Source organism: Danio aesculapii, chromosome 12 (genome assembly GCF_903798145.1).
Source record: "Danio aesculapii chromosome 12, fDanAes4.1, whole genome shotgun sequence".
Taxonomy (NCBI): domain Eukaryota; kingdom Metazoa; phylum Chordata; class Actinopteri; order Cypriniformes; family Danionidae; genus Danio; species Danio aesculapii.
This window is the reverse complement of record NC_079446.1, coordinates 36,328,253-36,340,442: the sequence shown is the minus strand read 5'-3', so window position 1 is coordinate 36,340,442 and position 12,190 is coordinate 36,328,253. Positions and strand designations below refer to the sequence as shown.

The following is a 12,190-nucleotide window of genomic DNA, read 5'->3' as shown; positions in this document are numbered from 1 at the left end:
ATATATTTTTATTAAAGTGTAAATCAATTTACAAAATAATGTAAACATGAGTGCTTCACTTCCACTTTAAACCTCTTTAACATTATTAAAAGTACATTCTGAGTAAGTGAACTTGTTGGTTTGGAATCAGAGTTAATTTTCACATTTATTTTCAAACCATATGTATGCTTTTGCTTTCAGTATGACAATAAATGTCATGTAAAATGATATTCAAACCTACATTTGTAGCATTTAACAATTAATAAAGCAGATAATCAGCACCTAAGGTGATCGCTGTTAGAGTTGTTTACACTGTTGTTCAGCTGTGATCTTGCAGAAATAGAAACAGTTTCTAAAACAGAAATTTCACGCATTGCTGTGGTGGATGGTTAGGACAAAAACTTATTTTAACAAGGAAAAGATTCCTTTTATCGCATGTTGCATTTCGTGTAGTTAGGACATGGTGTTAGACTCACCTGCTGCTGGTGCCTTTGGCTCAGCTTCTCCTTCCTTTACTTGGGGGACCACCTCATTCACAGGCAAGTGTTTTTCCTCCTGGTCCAAGTGCTTTTTCTGCTGTTCTACTGCTTTTGGTTCTTCCTCTCCATCCTTAATTTGGTGAATCTCCTTGTGCTGCTCCTCAATCACTGCCAAGAGCTTTTCCTGTTGGTCCAGGAGCCTTTTTTGCTGTTCCTGCTGCTCCTTAATTACCTGCAGCAGCATAGCATGGTCCAACTGACCCTCTGAGGATCGGCCAAGCAGAAAGGTGGGAAAAAACAACAACAAAAATAAAACGATGATCCAACATTCACAGCAATACATGATTACCTTTTTTTATTATCTTTTCTGAATATATTCAGGATCATGAGTATGACTGCATTACATGTTTTCAGATAAAACAGAAAACTGATCTTTAGCTTTTCTTAAGAAATGTTCATTTAAAATCTGCAAAAATAACAGTGTAGTTGACCACTATTTGCTAAACATTGTTTAGAACTAGGATTTCAACGACATTGTTAAGGTTTTCGAAATGGCTGATATGATGTTTGCATGTAGTTAGTAGCATAAATATGTATATGCAGATGCCTCGTCAGTAAGCACATCCACCATCTTGGAACAGTCAATGTGTTGTCACTAACAGCAAAAGAATTTTCCCTAGACAGCAAAACACTGCAGAGCCTCTGATTGTCATTAATTGTGTTAACTAATGTTGTCATTGTAGTCTTTCTAGTGTTCATTCATTCTTTTTCCTTTGACTTAGTCTCTTATTTTTCAGGAGTGGCACAGCAGAATGAATTGCCAACTCTTCCAGCATATGTTTTACGCAGTGGATGCCTGTCGCGACCCATAATAATAATAATATTTCCTTACATTTATATAGCGCTTTTCTGGACACTCAAAGTGCTTAACACATTGGGGGGAATCTCCTCATCCACCACCAGTGTGCAGCATCCACCTGGATGACGCGAGGGCAGCCACATTGCACCAGACCGCACACCACACACCAGCTGATTAGTGAGGAGACAGAGTGATGAAGCCAATCATGACATGGGGATGGTTGGGAGGCCATGATGGACAGAGGCCAGTAGGCAAATTTGGCCAGGATGCCGGGGTTAAACCCCTACTTTTTTTGAAGGACATCCTGGGATTTTTAACGACCACAAAGAGTCAGGACCTCAGTTTAACATCCCACCTGAAAGACGTCGCTTACTGAGCAGTATAGAATCCCCTTCACTATACTGGGGCGTTAGGACCGACACAGACTGCAGGTTAAGCGCTCCCTGCTGGCCTCACTAACACCACGTCCGGCAGCAACCAAGCTTTTCGATGTGGTCTCCCATCCAGGTACTGACCGGGCGCAGCCCTGCTTAACTTGAGAGTTGCAGAGAGCTAGCTGCCGGCTACTACACCCATACAATCTCACATGCACTCATACACTACGGCCAATTTAGTTCTGAGAAAACCCACACGAAGAGATGAGAGCATGCAAACTCCACACAGAAATGCCAACTGGTCCAGCTGGGACTCAAACCGGTGACTTTCTTGCTGTGAGGTAACAATGCTAACCACTGAGCCATCATCCCACCTTTCTAGTGTTGTATTACATTAGTATTTTTAGTATTTCTGTTGAATACATATACTTCACGTATAACTACAGTTAAGTGCACAGTCCAGCTTTGACTGTTCTACTATGGTGGATGATTTATGTATAGCGGCCTATATACACAGTCCATAATGGGCATCTGTGTATACAAATCTATGGTTAGTAAGATATTGCTCGGTTGCTATGCGACAGTTATGTTGCTTTGTGTGCTTTTTAGTGCTTTTCACTGCTTTGCATGATAGAGCATTTCTATGTAGTTTGTAGGTTGTGCTAGTTCCCTAACAACTTCAATGCAAAATTCTACTAAAGAAATCACTTTCATCATCAAACAAAAGTCAGACTGGGGATCCCAATTATTAGAAGCACACACATCATCTATAAACTAGATCAACAATGTATAAACACAGATACTAATTGTTATTTCAGACTAATGGTTAACAGCTATAATTAAAGTGAATGACTGTTAAAATAACTGCAGATGACAATCTGAGTGGAGTGAGAACAGCAGACATAAGACACGTCATCTCGTACCTGCAACAATCTTTTTAATCACTGTAGGAGGCAGGAGTCCGTGGCACAACAGAATGGCGGAGGAAGATAAGAAATTGAGAAACAAAAGAGAAAAAGACAGCAGAAAGAGTGCAGAGTGCCTTAATAAAAACAAGCCACGTGAAAGAGACAAGAGATTTCAGATTTGATGCAATGTTGCAGTATATCTGAGCGTAGCAATGCAATGGGACATTTCAGGGGTCGGCCACAGAAAACAGAGCAAATAAAACCATTATTTATACAGAAAAGGCAAGTAGTACAGTGCAAAAGACAGCTTTATATGTGTGATAAGCTTTTTAAAGTGTAGCTATAACTGCAAAATATATCTAAAGTCTTTTTAAAAATAACAAATGCACAATATAAACTAATTAAATGTATATACGGGTAAAAGATCCATTTTGCTGTCAGAATCAGTTTAAACTTGCAAACGTGATGTTAGATTCATAGAAAGCATATTAAATGCAAGTACTTTCTGTTTTAGTACTTCAAACAACTTAAATGGGTAAAATAATATTTCATTGTCAATCAGATATATTCATATTAAAAATATTAAACATACGATTATTGACCTGTGCTTAATAAAATACATAAGTCATCAAACAAAATTGTATTATATCATAAATGACAAAATATTTTGCACGAAAAAAAAACCCTATGATGAGTATTGACAAAGTAAAAATACAAATTTCAAGTAGTAATCACAAGTTATTATTAAAATTGCATATAAATAGTTTTAAACAGGATGCATTCTAATGTGTGGGGGTTTATTAAATGTTGTATGTTTTTGTGCATACACTTATCTTTAACTTAATTAAGAATATTATAGAATTATAAATCTACAACAAAAAAAAGATGAAGAGGGAGAAATATTTCCTTTTCCCAACAAGAATCCAAGAAGCCAGCAGTGATGAAAGAACACAACCATGCACAACCATGCAAAAAAATAAGTAAATAAAGTAGTGCTGGGCAAAAGTGAATCGCAATTAATCGCATCCAAACTAAAAGTTTGTTTTGACATAATGTAAGTGCGTGTACTGTGTATATGTATTATGCATATTTAACACGTGCATGCATATATTTGAGAAAATGTCTATTTATATTTAGATATAAAATATATATGTATATGATACAAATTTTATTTACATTTAAAAATTTATGTAAGAAAATTATTTTGTGTATATATATATATATATATATATATATATATATATATATATATATTTTATATATTCATACATACATACATACATATATATATATATATATATATATATATATATATATATATATATATATATATATTTTTTTTTTTTTTTTTAAATGTATGTATCACATATACACAATACATATTCACAACCTGACAGAAAGTCTTGTCGCTATCCAAGTTTTAGGAACAACAAATAATAACTTGATTTCTAGTTGATCATTTGGTATCAGAAGTGGCTTATATGAAAGGCATAGGCCTTTAGATCAGTGGTCCCCAACCTTTTTATCCCCGCGGACCGGTCAACACGTGACAATTATACTGCGTGATTTGACGTAGGTGGCAAGGCGAACATGAATCGTTTTCTCAGAGGACGACAAGCTTACAAAACATTGCTGTCACTTTAATACAAGTTTTATTTATGGAGAAAATGACTAAGCACTGCAGAGTGTTCTGTGTTTGTCTGGAATAATTAGTCTACGCGATATGCAAACGGCCCCTAAAAGGCCACCGTCATTTGAGATCTCCAGCAGTTGATCTTGCACAGAAATGCTGGATTCACCTGATTTGTTGACTAATGAGTTGCGAATTCATTCCTTGGCAGTTTGTGGGTCCTTCACTGGGCCTATTCCCCTTAGCAAGAATTTGCCCTCTCCTGTGGTTGGTAATGTAATGGGCAGCAGAAATGTCTTGATACCTCAGGCTGTTGATGTTGCCATCCACTCTGCAGATCTCTCGCACGTCCCCATACTGAGTGTAACCCCAAACCATGATTTTTCCTTCACCAAACTTGACTGATTTCTGTGAGAATCTTGGGTCCATGCGGGTTCCAATACATCCTCTGCAGTATTTGTGTTGATTGGGATGCATTCCTACCATATCTACCTTCTGCCACTTTTCCAAATGACGTCAAGTTATTATTTGTTGCTCTTACAACTGGGATCGATGACAAGACTTTTGTCAGGTAGTGTAAATAACACATATATCATGTTTAAAACTTTTATTTTAAATGCGATTAATAATGATTAATATTTCCCCAGTACATAATTGTTTTTAAAAAGTTAAGACTGCACCTGTTAAAACATCCACTTAAATCCACCAACCTACATTTCAAGCCATACTTCCTATAACACCAAACAATGTTCTGTCAGCCCTCACCTTCCATCTTGTCTCCATCTCCATCTTTCTCCGCTCCTCCATCTTTCCCATCTGGAACCTTCTCGTCCTTGTGCTCCTCCGCAACAATCTTCTCCTTCGCTGCAGGAAGAACAGTCAACAAATGAACACATCATTAGAGTGGAAAAGGTCATTCGCTTGGATCTTATGATGCGCCATGTCATGTCAACAGAATATGAATAAAAACAAAAAGGTCAGAGATGTTGTTTACTAGTTACTAAGAGTTCATCAGTCATGTACGAAGCATCTAGATGAAGAGTTCAGATGCAAAATCCTCTGAATGCCGTCTGAAATTTTCTTCTAAAATGAGCATTATTATCAGGCTCCTGTGTGTAGGTTCAGTAATATCACTTTTACGGCAAACAATACATCCTTTTCATGGTCTTTAAAGTGAAAAAACTCAACATAAACAAAGGAGGCTGAGAGAAATGTTCATTTTCGATGGAAATTTCCGATGACACTTAAGGTGCTTTCACACTTGGTTCGATTGCCTGGTCTGAATCCAAGTTCAATTGTTCCCCCCCCCTTGCCACCTTCTCAGATGGTTTATGTTCACAATGTTTTTCCTACTTAACACTGGTTTGTTTGTGTCATCAAGCTGCTGTTGTGTGTATAGCTGTTGCTAGGTGACAGACGGCCATGAAAGCCTAAGAGGCAAAATAGAAAGACATGATTATCACAGTTGTTCTGCTTTTACTGAATCTTTTGGTTTAGGTAACATACAGAGAGCAACTTGTGTCTATCTGACGCAAAAATATTAAAAACACTCAGAACATAACGCAATGTCTGCTAAAGTCGCTTTTGGAGGAGGCAAGCAGACATTATCGCTGTGTTTGAACTGGGTCAGTCCCGCTTGTCACCAAAGTAACGTTAAGCCTTGGTCAGCTCACACGAATTTGTCACGACTTCGGCATGATTTCCTTGACGTAGGGGATTCATAAACAAATGGTCGTTGTGACACAAGATTCAATTGTTTCTTCTCGTGTAACGTGGCATAGTTCACGACAACCGATACCATGCCTGCGCCGCCTCACGACACCATATCAGAAAGTCTAAAATGTTACATTTTTTTCCTTTTCTTTTGTACCTTTTCTAAAATATTAAGGTGTTTTAAGCAATTTTATCTGACACACTGGCACAATTAGGCAGACATCTTCATTCTCACAGCGAGTTTCTGAGTTCTCTCATCCTTCCAACAGAGTTTGTTCTTCTGAGGTAATCTGGGAACATGCTCAGTGCGGGGAATACGTCGCAAAAGCATTTCCTACTTATTCAAATTTGTCATTAAAAATGAAAACAGTTTATTTTAGACCATTTCAATGTGGTGATAACATTGGCAAACTAATTCATGAACGTAACAAGAGGCAATTCAATCATAACTTTACGTTAAAATAGCCATCATAACACTATTTATCAATATGTGGAACTTATTGGATTCTTGGAAGCTTTGGAAATGAAAAATGCAAAAGAGGAAATACTTTAGGACCAATGTTATTGTTTACATCCCTCAAAATAGTCCATAGGCTTCTCTGAAACTGTGAATATTTCACTTTAATTTATTTGGGCTAGATTAATAATTTATTTGGGCTAGATTATTATTTTATTTAACAAACCAACACAATCTGACAGCAATTCATGTTTTGGTGCATATAGCGGACTTGTTTTGAAGCGCATCACCTCAAATGTTATTCAGTATTCTTGTTCATAGGTAACTGACCAACAAAACAAACATTAAAATTAAGATAAAAATTATAGCAAACGAAATTCGTTTCAAAAAGATATTTTTTCCAAGAAAAATATACTAATTATATTTTTGTTTGTGCCCCTCCACTACTCAACTATACAGGTGGATGATTTGTTTCACTTTGAGGAAAATAAGGATTTAATGAATATTTTTGTATCACAAATCTCAGAATCTCAAAAATATCATTATTGTAAAAATTATGTCTTGAGCATCTGATTTTTCCTTGCTGCTGCTTATGTGCATTTTCTCACTCGCAGCAAGTTCAGGTGAGGGAGAAGTCCATGGCAGGAAAATTTACATTTAGATTTCAAAGAAAATATTTTAATATTAAAAAGGAATCATAAGTTTGATCCTATCCATGTCCTAAGGAATGCCCTTAAATAATATAGCCTAGTTGTCAGCAAGCATCAGTGTTTATTGAGAGATTGAAATAAGACTGAAAAAACAGTGAAATTAAGAAATATAGTTAGCAACAATTGTGATTGCTTTGGGAAATAACGCTCATCGTTAACGTCACGGTATGACTTATCATGAAGAAACGTGTGATCTGACACATTTGTTACCCATGACAAGTCACGATTTTATTACGAAAAAAAAATTAATCAATAAAAATCGTGTGATCTGACTTTAGGTGGTACGCAGACATACACACACACGAATGAATGTTATAAAAACTAAAGTTTGTGGTACAGTTAGCTGTTCACTTCCGTTATTCGATACGATTGTATTTATATCAGAAGTATACCAGACCACCTCTTTCAGGCGGACTCAGGTACGGTTCACGGGTGTGCAGCTGAGTTCAGAGGACATTGTTCACTAAATGTGCCTAACTCAGACATCAAATGAACCCGTGTACAGAGTAAAAGTGCTAGTGTGAAATCACCCTTAGAGGCTTTTGCATCTGAACTCTTCAGATGTTTATTGTCTCTTAATTGCTACTATGTTCACTCACGTTTCTCTTCCTGAGGTTCAGGGGCTTTCTCATTCTCCTCTAGCTTCTTCTGTCCGTCGGCTTCACTGTCACCATGCTGTTGTTTCACTTCAGGCAGGTTTTCTGGTTCTTTATGGACCACCAATGGCTGCTTTGGATCTTCTGGGTTTTCCACTTTGTTAGCCTTGTCAACAGCCCTTTTCACCATGCCGTCCTGTTCTTTCAGCTCCTCCTCTTTTACAGCATCAGACCCCACCTCTTGTGCTTGCCCCGCCCCCTGCTCAGCAAGAAGCTCCTCCTCCTCTCTGGCAGGAAGCTTCTTTTCTTCCTCCACAATGGAGGGTTGTTTCTTTTCATCCTCCAGCTCCTCTTGGTTTTTGATCTCATCAATCTGAACTCCATCATGAGGGATGGGCGGCTCATGGCGGTGCGCTTCGCCTTCTGGGACCGCTACACCTGTACAAGAAAAGCCAGATGACTGTCATTGCTCGCTGGTTCTCGTGTGTCACAAAATTGCAGAGCTAAATGAAGGCATTACCTGCTTCAGGGCGGTCCAGCTGAACCTCTTCCTCTTTTTTCTTTTGCTCAACCACTTCCACAGGAACTTTAATTTGAGGGGGCTCGTCTGCTTTCTTCTCTGCTGGCTGTTCAACCTCAATCGGGGGCCTATCTGGCTTCTCTCCTGGATCAGGTTCCACTCTATTCTCTTGCACTAGAAAGACAGATAATCTAGACGTGTCATAATGTACAAAAAAAAAATAATGTCAAGTTTCTATGCAGAGTGAAAGATGTGTCAAAATTATCCCATACCCATGGTTCTCAGGCTTCATGCGGTTTTTTAATAATAGTGTCAATGTTTCTTTTTTTTTTGCTCTTTAATTAGTTTTTGCCTGAGGCTTGTCACATGTAATTTGCAGCATTAAGTCACTCTGACGAAGACCCAACTTTGGGTGCAGAAAACCAATCCAAATCAAGCAAAATTAAAAACAACGCTGCAAAAGGTTTTAATTACGCTGATGTGATCTCATCATTTAAAACTCAAATTAAAAGTTAACGTGAATCTGCATTCACAACTCATTTTATTGAGTTTTCATGACGTAATATTTCTGAGTGAAACAAATTTATCTTTTTTCACACTGGAAATTGAATGCATTGTTAAAACAATGGGCATTTGTACACTATAACTAACCACAAAATGTACTTAAATCTCTACACTAAAAGGTTTGGATGCACATACACTCACCGGCCACTTTATTAGGTACACCTGTCCAACTGCTCGTTAACTCAAATTTCTAATCAGCCAATCACATGGCAGCAAATCAATGCATTTAGGCATGTAGACATGGTCAAGACGATCTGCTGCAGTTCAAACAGAGCATCATGGAATGAAGAAGAAAGGTGATTTAAGTGACTTTGAATGTGACATGGTTGTTGGTGCTAGACGGGCTGGTTTGAATATTTCAGAAACTGCTGATCTACTGAGATTTTCACACACAGCCATCTATAGGGTTTACAGAGAATGGTCAGAAAAAGAGAAAATATACAGTGAGAGGCAGTTCTGTGGGTACAAATGCCTTGTTGATGCCAGAGATCAGAAGAGAATGGCACTTGGGCCCATTAGTAACAACTGAGCATCGGGTCAACGCCTCATCCTACCGGAGTATTGTTGCTGACCATGTCCATCCCATTATGACCATTTATGTCCATCCCTTTATGACCTTTATAACCATCTACTGATGCCTACTTCCAGCAGGATAACGTGCCAAGTCAAAAAGCGCAAATCATCTCAGACCGGTTTCTTGAAAATAACAATGAGTTCACTATACTCAAATGGCCTCCAATGTCACCAGATCTCAATCCAATAGAGCGCCACTGGGATTTGATGAAACGGGAGATTCGCATCATGGATGTGCAGCCGACAAATCTGCAGCACTTGTGTGATTCTATCATGTCAATATGGACCAAAATCTCTGAGGAATATTTCCAGCACCTTGTTGAATCTATGCCACAAAAGATTAAGACAGTTCTGAAGACAAAAGGGGTCCAACCCAGTACTAGTAAGGTGTACCTAATAAAGTGGCCAGTGAGTGTATGTGCACAGCATTAATAAATGAATTAAAATGGGAGAAAATATTTTTATCCATTTTTCAGTGATCATAGACAATATATTTTGGTGCATTTAAATAAAACAGTTATATTTATTAAAATAAGAGTCCACATCACTAATAGAAAGACAATATTATGTTAGATTATTTTACAATATTTTGTTAGATTAGTTCCAGTTTTGGGTTTGGTATTACTGACTAATCTAATATATATACACTAACGTCTTATTGTATAACATCCTATAAAATATATTAATTAATTAAAAAAGATAATCATTTAAAAAGAGAGATTTGTGAGGCACTGTACATATAAATACTGTACGAACTACACACACACACACAACCTAAAAGCCTCTTAAAACAAAAAACGTCACTCTTGAACTTATTGAAATATCAATTTAAATCCAAACAATAATAAGCAGCAAAAAATTCAAGTCTTTTTAATGCAATAGAGTTGTCTTTAAAATAAATCCCTTTAAAAGTGTCACACAAAAACCAGTAGAGGGCAGCAGAGCATGACAGACGGCCAGGATACGAGCCGAACTGTAGAGGAGATTTCTAATAAGAGTACGAGATGGATGCTCAGTGCTTTCCATATAACCTTGCCACTCGTCCTGTGCAAAACAGCCTTTGAATATTTACAACGTCCACACCTTCCTTTAACCTGAGCCTATAGTGAACAACCATAACAGATAATCTACTGCACGACAGCATTTATGCATACGCAGAAAGGAGTTGCAAATGAGAAAGAACAGCAGTCTTGATAAACATGATCTATGAGAGCAAGAGAAGAAAAGAAAGAGAACACAAAAAAAAAGAAAGAAAAAAAAAGGCGGTGGGCAAAAAAAGGTGGTCACTGAAACTGAATCAGTACTGGGTTTTGAGATCATAGCTTCGGTACTATATGCATTTAGGAAGCGCAACAACTGATTTTAACCCCCAATCATGAAAATAACTGTGTAAGAAGAATGTGAGAACTGTATGTAACCTGCCTACTTGGCTCTGTTTTTTATTTTTATTTTATTTTCCTTATAGGAGAAATATGTTAAAAATAAAAGTAAAAGTTACAAAAAAGGGGATGGGCTGCATGTCATTCATTCAATTTCTTTTCGGCTCAGTCCCTTTATTAATCTGGGGTCACCACAGCGAAATGAATTGCCAACTTATCCAGCATATGTTTTATGCCCTTCCAGCTGCAATCTATCACTGGGAAACATCCACACACTTTCATTTACACACATACACTACGTACTACGGACAATTTAGCTTACCCAATTCACCTATAGCGCATGTCTTTGGACTGTGGGGGAAACCGGAGCACCCGGAGGAAATCCACGTGATCACAGGGAGAACATGCAAACTCCACACAGAAATGCCAACTGACCCAGCCGAGGCTCGAACCAGCAACCTTCTTGCTGTGAGTAGGTATAAGACGATAACCGTTTTCAAGGTATACTGCGGTTTGTAAGTCAACATTTTAAAACTTAGATTTTCTGTACTGTTCCTTTTTTATTTGTTTGTTTTTTAGGACAACAGTATCTCCAGCAGAAAAGATATCCAAAGATGCCGTTTTAAATTACAAAGAAATCTGTGTTTTTAAAACTAATGAAGAAGCAGAAGTGAATGATTTATTTTCATTATTTAGCCTGACATGTTTACTGCTCCAAAATTTTTTAAATCTTTAAAAAAATTAAATATACTGTGTTCAAAGAGGGGGAACATGTGTTGTTTTTTATCCAGACATTTAAAAAGAATATATTTTAGAGCTGTAATCGCAATACTGTGATACCGTGAAATCGTGATATTTTTGTCCAAGGTTATCATACCGTCAGAATCTTATACCGGCCCATGCCTAGCTGTGAGGCGATCGTGCTACCCACTGAGCCACCGTGACACCAGGCCGCCTTTCAATACGATCTAACATTGCTATACAATAATATGTGTGTGTGTGTATCTATATATATATTCCATTAGTCAGTACCAAAAAAATTCTAATAATTTAAATGCATTTAATAATACAAATAAATATTTAGATATCTCTTATCAAAATATTTCAAATTTTGTGTAAAAAAAGCAAGTTTTACTTGCATCCATACACTTTTTTTCCAACATAAATTTTCTTTAAAATAAGAAAAAAAATAGCAAATGTTTTAAACGTTTTAAAAACTATTAAATCTATGCACAACAATATCCATGTCGGTGTCCTCAGCAGTAAATACATGGAGAATTTTCAAACAAATGTTATTGTAAGGAAAATAATCAAACCATTATGATAAGAGTTAATATGACATTTTAAATAAAAAGTTTAACGTTTTATTAAGATGATTGTTGGTGATTTTATGAGTTTTGGCCAGGTTGAGTAGCAATACACAAAGTAAAATTAAGACCGGTTTAAAAA

General features: G+C 37.0%; 1 protein-coding gene across 2 annotated transcripts in view; it reads right to left on the bottom strand.

Annotated features, from left to right (window-relative positions):
• LOC130238055 (putative sodium-coupled neutral amino acid transporter 10) overlaps nucleotides 1-12,190 on the bottom strand; it is a 39,343-nt gene that overhangs the window by 4,375 nt on the left and 22,778 nt on the right. The window contains exons 6-10 of one of the 2 annotated variants that reach the window (XM_056468938.1): nucleotides 8,226-8,399; nucleotides 7,709-8,143; nucleotides 4,995-5,093; nucleotides 2,615-2,635; nucleotides 456-722 (exon numbers count right to left, since the gene is read on the bottom strand). In XM_056468938.1, the coding sequence (XP_056324913.1) occupies nucleotides 456-722; nucleotides 2,615-2,635; nucleotides 4,995-5,093; nucleotides 7,709-8,143; nucleotides 8,226-8,399 (996 nt within the window). The remainder of the gene's footprint in view (nucleotides 1-455; nucleotides 723-2,614; nucleotides 2,636-4,994; nucleotides 5,094-7,708; nucleotides 8,144-8,225; nucleotides 8,400-12,190) is intronic. The other variant, XM_056468939.1, reaches the window with a different exon arrangement.